Below are 14,178 nucleotides of genomic sequence, written 5' to 3'. Positions count from 1 at the left end.
GTATGACTTCGCTACACGCAAGGCTGTTAAAGCTCGTGGAATAACTCTATCCGCAGAAATAAAAGAGTGATGTTTCCTTTACTTCTTCTTCTCGTCCAAACTCTTGAGCGAAGAAGAGAATTATATATATATAGATATAAAATATGTAAAGCATCAACAACATAAACAGGTGTAGACAGTTGCATAGCTAGGGATTTGGGGTCCCGGGAGCTTGATCACTTTAAGGGCTCTGCATTTTGACATTCGACATCATGACATGAGATAATAGCGTAAAATTTAATGTAAAAAAAAAATTCGAACACTTTTTTTCAATGTTGGACACCCCACCCCACCTCAGCTACGCCACTGGCTGTCGACGTTGTTTAGCGTTGTTCATAATTTGTACAGAATGTTATTACCTACATCTTTATAGAAGAAAGTTGGATTGCAAAGTAAAATGAATTAAAATGTAAATGATTGTAAAGTGAAATGAATGCAATACAAAATACTGCCTTTGAAACTGTTCTTTTAGCTTTACATTGAGTGTTGATTTTTTCTTGTTCAGTTATTTCGTTTAGTTTAAGAAGCTCTTGCAATTGTTGTGTTTATTGTTTACATCTTGTTACAAAGCTGATATCAACTCACTCTGTCGGTCTGTCTGGTAAAAAAGTTTGAACATGAGACCCTGTTGATGAGTTTCCTGACAGTTGCATTCCCCTCGTGAAGCACCGCATGTACAGTTGTTGCTTACCGCCTGAATGCAACAATCAAAATTCAAGTTCCCCTCGTAGGCACTGGCAGATCGACAGGGGTCCTTAAGGTCCAAAATGACAGGCTCTAATGCAGGCTCAAAGTTGTCCTGCTCTGTCCGGGTCATTGTGGCACTCAAAGCTGATACAGCAAAAGTTTCAGTCTCGTAGCAGACGTCTTCTATTGCTTCGACTGTCTCTTTCTGTTCATCTGTGTGCTTCTTGTTAAGATTGGCACATTCTTTATAACTATCAGGACAGCCACAGTCCTGAATGAGTAACGGTTCATTGTTGTTGAATGATGTTGGACTCCTCTCTCTTACAGGATTGATCTGGCCTTGCACGTTACATATCAGTTTCTCCATAGAATGATTAATCGAATCCTGGAAGGTACAAAGTTCACGTAACCAGATGTGCAGCACCTCACCAATATCTGGTTCTACCTCAAACAGGTAGGTCTCGGGATCCTCACCTTCATCAACCAAGTCCTGTCGAAGACTGGCTCTTATCTTTTCTTTGGCCCCAACAATCTTTAGCTCTCTGGCTCGGAGCTCCTCCTTTAACTGTTTGTAGCTCAGTTCGTCTAGCTTCCTCAGCGTTGTCATTCTTTCATTTCGTTGAGCTACCTAGATCCCACTTCTGACACCAATTGTTGTAACTCTCTAAGGCAGGCACTCAACGAAAGACAGGTTGACAAATGATACGGGTAATAGTAACTAGTTAGACTTAGACTTCTGCTATAAAGTTCTAAGAGTCCTACTTTATACCAGAACACAGAACAGACCACCAACACTTCCCAGTGTCGCTCCAGGTCTCCCTCACAGTTTCCTAGTATCACACAGGACAGCACTCAGCACCAGACTGTTCAGACTCCCATGACTTCTAGCCGGCTTCCCAACGGCCCTTCTTGTTTACGTTCACTAGTCCGCTGGTGCGCACCTCAAGCACTGGTGCAAGCCTCGATTACAACAGTATGTAGTATTGTGGTCATTGTGTTTGTATGTAGTCTTGTGGTCATTGTGTTTGTATGTAATATTGTGGTCATTGTGTTTGTATGTAGTATTGTGGTCATTGTGTTTGTATGTAGTATTGTGGTCATTGTGTTTGTAGGTAGTATTGTGGTCATTGTGTTTGTATGTAGTATTGTGGTCATTGTGTTTGTATGTAGTATTGTGGTCATTGTGTTTGTATGTGGTATTGTGGTCATTGTGTTTGTATGTAGTATTGTGGTCATTGTGTTTGTATGTAGTATTGTGGTCATTGTGTTTGTATGTAGTATTGTGGTCATTGTGTTTGTGTGTAGTATTGTGGATGGCACTTGATAGAATCTTGGGTGTGAGGGCTAACGATTTCTAGGTTTATTTGTTGTTATTTCTTTGGCCCATTGGTTGGGGTAGAGTGACGTCCCTTGAGAGATTGTTATTGTCAGAGGCTTAGTTTTGAGACCAATAGTAGAAGGACAGTATAAGTCAGTTGCATAGTTTGTTGTATATTTAATAGTCCAACATTGGATTGTTTTATTTACAGTTATAAGTTCATTTCTGATTACTTTTATTAAATATTTACTCTTTTCAGTGGCGTAGCAAGGTACCCGTGGGCCCGGGTTCAAGAATATATTGGTGGGCCCCCTAACCCAATAAGACGAATGTAATGTGTGACAAAATCATCGAGTAATCTTAATGTATCGGTATATTTACCAAAAGACATTCCAATACAACTAGAGTAGAATAATCTTATTACGTTTGAAACAGAACACCAACTTTGAACAGAATGAAACGAATTAATGGTGTTTCAAATTGTATCAATAAACGTTTGATGAGATCTAGTTCCCATTCTACACGTTTACATTCTTAAAAAAAACTTTTAGGTGTAAAACGTTGAAACATTGATACAAACTAGTATCAAGTTCTACGTCCATTATTTAACAGTAAATAGATAGAATATTTATTGACTGTCATTTTTCTGGCCTTTTAAGTAGCAAAGTAAGAAACCAGTGCATCTATTTCTAAATGTGCGAGCGGCTTCTTTTGATGAAACAATGCCCAAAGGCAATCCTAGTATCCTGTCATATTGGAAGCACCATCATAGCTTTAGCCTCGAAGTTTATTTAAGGATAAATGTGGATTTTTTAATTATTTGGAGCATTTGTTCTGTCAATTATGCAGACATCTGGTTCTCACAAATATGGAAACCTAGAAATGACAATCTAATTGCCATTTCTTTGGATGTTCCGTTATCGGAGATCACTAAACAGTATATAACCAAAATAAAACTAATATGATCAACTTTTTTTTTGTCTGAGCGCTGTCACCAATGAAAGAGAAATGTGGTGCAGAATGGATGTTCTATAGTTACCGGTATTTTGCCAGGACTGCATTGCCCTACGGGTCAATTTTTTTTTTTTGAATGTGTGGGGCTTTGAATTCCTGCCAAATGTCAATATTCATAACAATTTTCTGATGTTTTTGTATAAATATAGTTAACTTACTTTAGAGCTATGAACCAAGTTTCAACCAAACACCAAGCATTGGTCAGTGAAAGACACTATTCCATTCATCTAGTCATCTCTCTATCTTCTAGATCTTTGTTATAAACTTACTCCCCAAATCAGTTTCCTCATTCATTGCACTAGCACAAACATATTTAATTTTAATGATTCCTATGTAACACTCGGATGTTTCTCTGGCTTGATAAATATTGAATGGTATTTTCATTTTTTTCTGTTTAGATTTTACCCACCCCCTTTTTTATTCTGTTCTAATTGCATTAAATTGTTTTTACCCACTACAGAAGACAACAAAACGATGTGATGAAGACTTCCGGGGACACAGTCGTCCTGATCGAATGTTCTACACTAGTTTACAGTGTCTAATTTGGCGGATTTAATCAGCAGCATCATCATCCAACTCCATTTGAGAAAGGGCTTGAGAGTCTCAAATCCTCTCTTGCAAAAGCACTGGACAGAAATCCTGCTGTCTTCCATAGTGCACAAATGTCGCCATACAGGTCGAGAATTTTGGGTTTTTCAGACCTGTTGAGACGGAGGTCAGCAAGTCTGGGGCAGTCAAACAGAATATGAGGCACGGTTTCCTCTTCTTCCCCGCAGCGGGGGCACCGTGAATCAAAATTTGGCCATAGCCGCGAGAAATATGAGCAAACAGGACAATGGCCTGTCCTGCACTGTGCTATAATAGCTTGCTTAGGCCTGGACAGCCTCCACCAAAGTGCGGTCAGGGCGCCTCATGCGCTCCCAGACTCCACGGGCTTTTTGGGACTTGTCCCAGCACTCAAACCACTTTTCCATTTCTGTTTTTTTAATTATACCCAGGGCATGATGAACGCTTACAGCTTGTTCAGTGGGTTGAATTTGCCTTTCCTGGTGAGCCAAAGAGTCTGCAATTGTGTTGCCAGTCACACCTATGTGACACGGTACCCACTTAATTATTACAGGGATGCCATAGCGTTCTTTAATGTTATTTGAAGCCATGATGACAGTGTTGATATTCGAGGGCGATGGTCCGGGGCTTTGCAAAGCCTGTAGTACAGATTTTGAGTCAGTGACCACAACAATTTGTGTTGTCCTCAAATGTCCCTCGCCGAGTTGAGTCAATGACTTTTAAGGCTTCACAGACTGCCAGAGTCTCTGCATTAAAACTACAAACACTACCACATGGTCCAAAGATTTTGACTGAGTAAGAGCCAAGAAAGTCGATGTAGGCTCCATAGCCTGCTCTTCCAGAATCTATTGATGCCGACCCATCAGTGTATGCAAAAATAGCACTGGGCTTGAAGGTATTAATGGTCTCCAGAGCTAGGATTTGAAGGTCGTTAGATGAACGACTTAGCTTAGTGGCATTTGGGTCTAGTAGTTTCAAACGTATGTCTGGGGTCGTTGGGCGACACCAAGTGGGAAGGGGATGAAAGCGTTAAATGTTTTGTCGGTTGGTGGAGAGCTTTATCAGATAGTCTAGTGGCATGATGCATAAAAGACTGCATCTGGATACGTCTTCTGCATCTCCAACCATCCACTAGTTTTCTAGCTGGGAGGTATTCATTCAGCCTTTTATACCACTCATAGCAGGTCAGTACTGACCTTTCCCTCCTAAGGTTTAGTGGACCTATATTAGCCATTTTTTCAGCCGCATTTACTGGACTTGTCCTAAATCTTAGTGCTTGGGACTGTATTTTATCAAGTTGTTCAAGAGCAGTCCTAGAGCCATAAATTTGCACAGGTAGGCGGAATCAATAGTACTAGAAACATAACAAGCATGACAGATCAGTGTCAAATAAACCTTTTTAGTAGTACAATTGAGAACTTGCTTGTATTAACGTTCCATCATATCATAGGTGGGTTAAATTTTAAAGATATATTACACAATATTTTAAATATAAAACAAAATTGAAAACAGATTAAGCTTTAAGAAAATTGAATAATTAGCAGCTGTATCAAAATTGTAATTTGTGACTATCAGGCCTATCCCTATAGACCTAATTGTTATTGTCGTCCCCCTCCCCCCCCCTTTTCCCCCCTGTACTACACAGAAATATTTTCTTCACCAAACTCTCCCCCCCCCCTTACGTGTCAATACTACCAATGGTTTTATGAACATACAGGGAAAAAATAAATAATGGGACGAAATGGAAACGCTTATCACTTCAAACGCACTATTAGGGCTAGCCACTATTACAATAAACCTGATGGAAAGTGGTCCCTTACATTAAAGCTTAAAACACTAGTTAATGTTTTATTAAAGTTAATATTAATTTTGGTACACCATTCAGAATATTTTGAGGGACCTTTTTAAATTCTATTTATTATAGGTTTTTACTAAAGTGCATTAATTTTTTTCACTTAGGTGTCATCTCCAAGTTTTCATGGTTGTCCCAGCTGTTCATGAGTCATGGACCCATGGGCAATGAGCCCCTTTGCGTCATTGTTGCTACGCTTCAGGCTGTGGGCACCTAAATGACCCCCTGGCGCTATGGATGCTACGCCACTGAATATGTTCTTAATACATCCCTGGTGTTTCTTGGAATTGTTGAAATACATCCTTGTATGTGTCCATGTCAAAGCCATGTCAGGAGTTCACTACAACTCCTTACTTCACTTTGTTCAGAATTATAAAATCGACTTCTAAATATAAAAAAAATTAGGCGAAATTCTCATCTTCTTCTCAAAATTCAGAGAGAAAAAAATTAACTCAACTTTTTAAAAGTTTAGTCTTCACGTTGAATGATCTCATGCACTAGAAAATGTGTTTGAATGCAAGATTGACCAAAGAGATATTCTTAAAACACTTGAATTGGTGAAGTGCATTCCTTAAACAGTGTGACATGTTTCTAAAGTCCTGTAGATTTACTGACACTAAACAACAATATTCTTGTCACAAGATAAATACGTACAAAAAACACAGCCTAACTTGAAACATCTACATATATTAGTCTCTAAAGAGACATTGTTTTGAAAAGGCAAAAAAAAAAAATACTGATAATATATTTCATTAAACCTAATCAGTGCTAAGGTAATAAATATTTTGTTGTGGTGTATATTTCAAAACAATTTTTTAAAAATATTAACATATCTTTAAAATAAACTATGAATCGTATTATTTTTTTTTTTACAAATACGTTTTAAATAGTGTTCAGCATTTTGCTAATAAGAAGTTTTACATATATAGTGACACAAATGTCCGATTTTTTTTTTGTTGTACATTCTATGAACAGGTTGTAAGTTTTTAAAAATGTTTTTGGTTAAATGCATAAGTTGCTTTATTTATGTAGCAAAACTACATAATAATTATTTTTCATTATTCTTACAACCAATTTGAATATTTGTTATTGTTAACAGTATGACTAATGGCTGTTCACGTTATAGGTTCTTGTATTCAGGAAAAAAAATTGTAAAGATTAACCGCAAAAATGTCTAGTAATATGTATATATATATATACAGTGGCGTCATTACTGAGGGTGACAACCAAGTAAAAAAAAATTCACTTTGTGAATAACTGACAATTAAAAAAAATATACGACAGTGGCCAAATATTGGAACATGTTATTCACAATAAATCAATAGATCTATCTACTTTTCTTTTTCATTTTGATTAAACATATTTTAATTTTCTAATGAAATTCTATCAAAAGGTTTAAATTATCATATCATACTTAATACCACAAGGAAAACGTGAAACCTTACTTTCCATGTTATACCAGCTGCGTGTATGTTTATGAACACTGCTTTGATTTAAATAAATGTTTTAATTGAATCTATTGAATTTGTAACTAGCACCGTAAAATCAGGATGCCAACCAATAGTCACTGTTTAACAAATGAAGACATTCTTCAGGCATAAATATTGAAATCTCACATCTGATTTATGTAAATTTTGTAGAATTGCAAAGTAAATAAGTGGCCATTGAGATATTTAAAGATAATGATGTTATTTCATTTTTCTGTAAAAGAAGCTGTAGCCAAGATGAAAGAATTATTGAATGTGTCAGTCGAATGATATACTTGAATATTATCAAGGATTTTCTTCTTGGCTAGTGCCAAGAATGGTTCTGATGTTTACTAATGGTTAGTCACTTAATAGCAAAATAAAACTTTATTCTTTTGTTGTCAGCTATTTTAAACTAATTGTATTGAAATGAAATAGACATTTGTAATTTAATTTCATGTGTGGTTGAAATGAAGTCCGAAATTGGAATATTAAAAGACGTATGAAGAATTTGTCTGGATTGGAAAATAGGAAAACAAGAGCATCCGGGTACAAATACAATTGACAAATAAGTCGTTGCTATGATTGATGTAAAGAAGAAAAACAATGGAAGGATAAATTGCATGAACTGTTTCTATTAAACGCAGAATATTTGACATTTTGTGACTATATTAACAACGAGTCTTTATTGAATAAAGAGTTTTCAAGAGATGATGGAAATTTTATGTAGATAAGACCCATTGCTAAAAGTACATCTGTAATGCTAAAAAGTTTATAAATGTTTTAGCTAACGACGTAAAAGATATTAAAGTAAGAATGACTGCAAGCACCTTTCTATTTTGTTTGACAGCACACCTGACATAGCACACCTGACATAGCACACCTGACCTAGCAGACACTGATCAGATTCAGAAGTTATATGATTTTAAGGGAGACAAAAAAAGCTGATGAGATCAACTTAATATCTTAAAATGTTTAGAAAAGGTTGAGCTTGAATTTATATGTGGAGCTCAAAGATATGAAAATGCAGCTTTAATGTCTGGAACCATGGAGGAGTACAGGAAATTTATTAAGAGCCAGCAGAATAGCTATTTAATAGATGTGTATCACATTTACTCAATCTATGTGGTCAACATTCTTTTTCAGAAATTAGTTTTTTTCTAGCATTTTTTGATACGATTGAAATACTTTTTTCGTTCTGAAATTATAGCCACTAGAGGTGCAGCTTAAGATCTTTTTACCTATCTTTTTTTTTATGGGGGGGGGGGGGGGGGGAAGATGTACTAGAAGGCCAAATGTACACAAGACTAGGCCTATCTTTAAACTATTGACAATGTGGTGACTAATTAAAACTTTTCTTTAACAAAAGCCTAACACGTTAGCACAAAGTGTTATTAAAAAAAAGTCTCTTCTAAAAAAAAAAAAGCTCTGTGATTCAAAAATAAAATTATTAAAAACAAGAAGAAAATGTCAAGCGAGCAATGACAAGATGCTTTTTAATAAGAGAAAAAGAGGTTCATTCTTATGTGCATTGATCGTTTGATGTAGCTGATAAAATGTAGATGTCTGTTTCAAAATATTGGCGTATATGATGAATTTTCAAAAGACGACATTCATTTAGATATACCATGACTGAGAAGGGATCTAAAGGAAACAAAAGTTATTCTTGAAGAAAATAAAAGTTGACAGTGCATGATGCATATGCCACTAAGACCTTAAAAATATCTCTAAATCATTTAATAAAGACTTCAATCGTTTTTACCATCTGCACATTAATGTGAAAAAGGATTTTAAAAAATTTTAAAATTAAAATTAAGAACTTTTTGAGACATAGGAGTAAACGAAACTTTCACAATGGGCAATTTTATTCAAAGTGAAATCGTTCAAAAAATTGATAAGTTTTAAACTTTAAAGTCCAGAAAAAAGTGTAATTTACTTGTTGCAAAATTGAACTATAGATTAATGGCAATGTCTTCGATTCCAAAGATTAAGGATGAGTGCAGTGTTTCACATGATTACGTAAACCCAGTGAACTGTAGATAAATTGTAATCAACAACTGAATTTTAAAATTTCATAAACACTCATTTTATAGTTGTTGAACAATCGAATAACGTAGGTAATTATAAATTATATGTATTAAAGCGCAACAAACAAACGAAAAAAAAGGAGGGGGGGCTGGGGGTGACAGCCTGAGCTGAGCGCACCGGGTGACACCCACCCAAGTGACGCCACTCTCTCTCTCTCTCTCTCTCTCTCTCTCTATATATATATATATATATATATATATATATATATATTATTGATACGCTTTATATATATATCATTGATACGCTTTATATATATATATATATATTATTAATAGGCTTATTACCCATAGTTATTTACTATTTCAATTAGTGAGGTGAACTCCTCCATCTTTGAACTGGCGCTCTCTGCCCTTCTCCTAACTAGCTAATGTAGCCAATGTATTTGCAGCTATGACAACCAACCAAACAATCTCTCTGAATTACACGCTAGAAGAGATCAAAGAATACTTGTCCGTCCTACAACATGAGTCCACTCTAACTTTCATACCAACACTGATCTACCTGTCTCTGCTCATTGTTGTGGGCAGTATAGGTAACTGTCTGGTTCTGATCATCTATTTGACAAGGATGACCAAGAAATCGATGCGAATATTTATCATCAGCATGGCTCTAGTTGATCTGTTTATCAACATCGTTTTAATTCCAGGTGATTGTACTAAAGTTATCACAAATTGAACAATAACATTTAAAACATTATTTTTTTAAACTTGAGGCCAAAATGTTATGTACAGTATAGAGTAATAAACGTAAAATATAAAGTAATAATGTAAAGTACAAAGCCAAGTTTGGGTAAGGAAGCGAATAATAAGTGAAATTTAAGAGTTTATATTAGAAAATAAATTCGTCTATTCATTTTATTCATTCTTTACTACGTATAGAATTACTTTACGAGCCTTGCGTGTAGCAAAGTCATACAGTATATCATTATAATTATGTTTTCTTCAAAGATCACGCTCAATAGCAAGAATTACCAAATGTTTCAATCTATCTTTGAGAATTGTTGACCAAAAGTAATACTTCATTAGTTTGAGGCGGGAGAAGCTTCTTTCACCAGATTACACAATTACGGCTAATCATAATGGCGTTTTTATTTATCGCGCGTAGGATTGGCGTTTTCCATAATGAATGACACCCCAAATAAAAAGTGCGGGGCCCACTGCGTTCGCATAGTTTGCAGTGGCCTAAAGCCGGTCCTGCAAAATAGCGGCGTATGCTACGCCGCCGGTCGACTAGTAAAGTATAAAATAACAAATGTAAAGTATAAAGTAGTAAATGTAAAGCATAAAGCAAAAAACTTAAAGTGTAAAGTAAACTTTAATAGCTAGTTGATAAAACATACCTTCAAATACAAAAACAAAATTTAATAAAATACTCAGAAAGACACAAAGATAAAGGCACATTCCTCATCCCATATGCTAGGACAATTTGTACCAATACCCTTCTTCCCTAGTGCTATTAGATGATGGAGTGGGTTGCCTGAGCTAGCCAGGAAAACCAGTGACTTGGCAGAATTTAAGTCATTGGTTAATATGCATGACTGAATGCATGACGCGTAGGACGTAATCATCTTCTTTTTTGAAGTAACGTCTGTATTCTATAAGATAAGATAAAATCGGTATTTCAAGCGACATTTTCTTCAGATAGTTTTTCTTAAGAAAAAGGGTTTCGAGTCAGTGGAATGTTTATTTCTCTCTTTAGTTGGGGCGCGGTGGCTGAGTGGTTAAGCGCTTGGCTTCCGATTACTTCCGAACCTAAGGTCCTGGATTCCAATCTCAGTAAAGACTGGGATTATTAATTTCGGTAGTAGCCGGCGGGTAATGCTAGTAATTAATTAATGCATACTTAATGGAGGTCAAGGAATGAAACATTAATTTTTTTTGTTCTAAATTAAAAGAAACATTAAAATGTTCTTTAAAAAAAAAAAGCATAAAGTAATTTAAAAGTTTGCTAGTTACAAATATAAGTCATCTCTGTACCATTGAATGATTGTGCAAAGTTTCAACTGATCCAAGAATGGGTGTGTACAAACTTTTTACCAGACAGACAGACAAACAGACAAAGTGAGTTTATATAAGCTTTGTAAACAGGGTATCAATATTTGTTGATAACAAATAGAGTTAAATCTTTAAAAATTTTTACCTGTCATAATTAAATCAGTCAACCTTGTGTTCCTCCAGGAGAAATGTACAATATGTTTTATGTCTGGGACTTTGAGTATCCAAATCTGTGCAAAATTCGTCGATTTTTAAACAGCGCCTCTTCAATGTTTTCTGTCCTTATCTTGGTTGCTATAGCAATCACAAGGTAGGAACTATTGATTTTTGGATGTGTTTGTTTGTTAATTACACAATTATTTTCTGTTGTTTGTGTAGAAAGAAATGAAGCTAATATTTTTTTTAAAAAAGGTTAAAGGTTATACATTATAAATTACTATGAAGCACCATTACTCTATATCGCTATATCTTCCAGTCTTTCTTATTTATCTCTAAATCTTTCAACCATTATTTCAAACTTTTAGATCGTTTATTTTTCTCTCTCTGTCCTAAATTTATCTGGTCCTCTTTCTCTTTCTCTCACTTTGTCTCTCTGTCTCTAACTCTCTCTATCTCTCTTTCTCTCTTGCCAGTGTACAGGCCAGTAAAGAGGTGAGTAACAATTAGACCCAGAGATACATCGTGGAGTTTTCATGGTGCTGTGCGGTGGAAGATCGCTCCCTGTTATCGTTTAGTGTGGGAAGCGTGGTCGAGAGGCTAAGTACGCTTGAACTTGGCTTGGCTGCCTATGAAAGGGGGCTCGAGGTTTGACACCTGACCTGAACAGAGTTGTGTTTGATGAGCGCCTCAATGCAGCACGGAAAACCTTCTAGATACCCCCTCCCCCTCACTGGTCCACAAATAAGATTGGACAATAACGCGCTGAGCATGCTACAAGCATTAACTCTTTCTCTCCTAACTGACGATACCAGCGTTGATTCCACCAGAATGTGGTAAATAATTACGGAGAGAAAGAGTTAAAGTAGCGCTATATAAAAGCTATAATATATTATAATAGAACCTTGTAGTAATCTAATGAAACACTACCAGAAGACATGTCTTGAAGCTAGGCTTTATTGAACAAGAATGACAAAACAGTTCACAATAACACAGTACACACACACACACAAGCTGACATGGACACCAAGACATTTTGAGACATAAGAACTGATCAGTTCACAACACACAACAAGAACATAAATACACAACACACATGTTAACTATTATTGACTAATTATGATAGAAGGAGTAATTTCCTCTTCGAAGATTATATAAGGTCATGTAAAATGTGTTTAATTGCCACTTGCTCTTAAGTTACCAGCTTGACCTTGCCTCTTTATGCTGAGTGACTGTTAGTTTGCGTGTCCTGAGGTACTCAGGAAAGGTTTGATCTTTGGTTTAAGTAATTCTTTAATCATTTTCGTATGTTAATATATTCTGATTATGTAGTAAATCAAAACAAAGATAGCAGAATTGTAGTAGATATAGCCTCTAATGATTTCCAGGCAGTCTATTCTGACCCTGACTCTGTCTGTCTGTCTGGCCAAAAATTTGTATACGTTATTTTTCCAACACACAATCTCGGATCAAGCTTAAATTTTATACAATTAATTCTTTTACCTGGCATTCTATAGAATGCCTGCATTTTGCACATCAATATTTAATAGAATTGTTACACAATTTAACTACATAAAATAAGATTGCTTAGTTTACTTTTTATTTGAAAATAAAGTAGGAATTTGAATAGAAAATATTAGGTGTACGTTTTTAAGAATAACAGTTCCACTTTATCTATACGTATTTCAAGTTATCTGAGTACTTTTTTTTTCTTCGCAGATACAGAGCAGTCTGCAGTTCTCCGGTCAAAATCATCTCGACGACTCACGCCAAAATCACGTGCGCTTTTTTCGCCGCATTTTCATGTTTTCTGTCTATACCCTATGGCATGATCAATGGACGTCAAACCAAGGAAACTCCAAATCCAAAAATCTTTGGTCATTTTTGTGACATAGACGACAGATATGTCCACACTAAATGGCCATCATTTTGTTCCGCTATATTTTTACTTTTTATTGTTGTTTCTTCCATGTTCACTCTAGCCTCGTATGCCAGTATCCGATATAAAGTTAGGAGACATAATGCCAATATGAAGCTGAATAAACAAGGGCAGTTATTTCAAATGGAGCAGAGGTCGACTTCCATACAGGAGAAAACAAAAGTTGGTTTCTGTCCAACGACTCGTGTGATGTTGACTATAACTGTGACTGGCTTTGTTGCAGGCTATCCATTTCTTGGAGTTCAGATCTACAAAACTGCCCATCCAGAAGGCTATGCTGTGTTGGAAGGTGTCCCTCTAGCCATGTATCATCTTTTCTATAGATCATACTTGTTACATAGCGCAGTGAATCCAATCATTTACATCTTAATGGACCGAAGTTTTAGGAAAGAATGTTGGACATTGTTGACAAATACTTGGAAATGTAAATCCTAAGTACATTTTGTCATATCTTCACATTTATTTTTAAAGACAGATGTGCTATACAATTTGTAGAAATGAAGGTCACAACATAGACTGAGCTGGGTTAAGAAAACATGAAAAACTTTGTCAAATATTTCAAATTAAAAACTCATCGAAGTATTGAATTATTTTATTTCTTGTTCTGTTCTTTCTTTTACCTTGGACAAAATCTGGTCTCTGTGTATTTATCAAGTTTACATTTCAATCTGTCTTGTCTGTCTGGTCTTTGTTCTTATAGAGCAATAATTATAATTATATATTATAATTATATGTTAGTTTAGGATTTCCAGAGAAAGAATATAAAGGAAATGTTAAAGCTCCCAAGATATTTTAATATTTTACAAATGGATGTCATTTTATTTAAGTAAAGAAAGTTCCCTTTCAGACCTAGCGATCTATAGGGCAGATGATGTCATCTGTTTCTGTAGCCCACGAAAAACGAGTGTGTCATGAGGCCAGCACAACGACAAACCGACATTACTTTTTCCAACTAATGTCAGGTACACATTAGGGTCGACTCAGAGGCGCCTAAAGATCCCGAAATAAAAACAAATATCCAGTCTTCTTCAGGATTCGGACCAGGACTTCTGATTCGT

At 35.6% G+C, this 14,178-nt stretch overlaps 1 protein-coding gene across 2 annotated transcripts; it reads left to right on the top strand.

The window, feature by feature from the left end:
- The first annotated feature begins 1,747 nt into the window (after nucleotides 1-1,747).
- On the top strand, nucleotides 1,748-13,707 carry LOC129928435 (neuropeptides capa receptor-like). 2 transcript variants are annotated; one of them, XM_056042864.1, is made up of 5 exons: nucleotides 1,748-4,960; nucleotides 5,585-6,250; nucleotides 9,420-9,677; nucleotides 11,209-11,335; nucleotides 12,901-13,707. In XM_056042864.1, the coding sequence occupies exons 3-5, from the start codon at nucleotides 9,422-9,424 to the stop codon at nucleotides 13,553-13,555; spliced, it is 1,038 nt and encodes a 345-aa protein (XP_055898839.1). In that variant the 5' UTR covers nucleotides 1,748-4,960; nucleotides 5,585-6,250; nucleotides 9,420-9,421; the 3' UTR covers nucleotides 13,556-13,707. The 2 variants fall into 2 exon arrangements, with proteins under 2 accessions (XP_055898839.1, XP_055898838.1); XM_056042863.1 differs by having other exon boundaries at nucleotides 1,748-6,250.
- The last annotated feature ends 471 nt before the right edge of the window (nucleotides 13,708-14,178 follow it).

The sequence above is a fragment of the Biomphalaria glabrata genome, chromosome 9, assembly GCF_947242115.1.
Source record: "Biomphalaria glabrata chromosome 9, xgBioGlab47.1, whole genome shotgun sequence".
In the NCBI taxonomy this organism is placed as follows: domain Eukaryota; kingdom Metazoa; phylum Mollusca; class Gastropoda; family Planorbidae; genus Biomphalaria; species Biomphalaria glabrata.
Note: the sequence above shows the minus strand (reverse complement) of the source record. Positions and strands in the feature narration are given on the sequence as shown.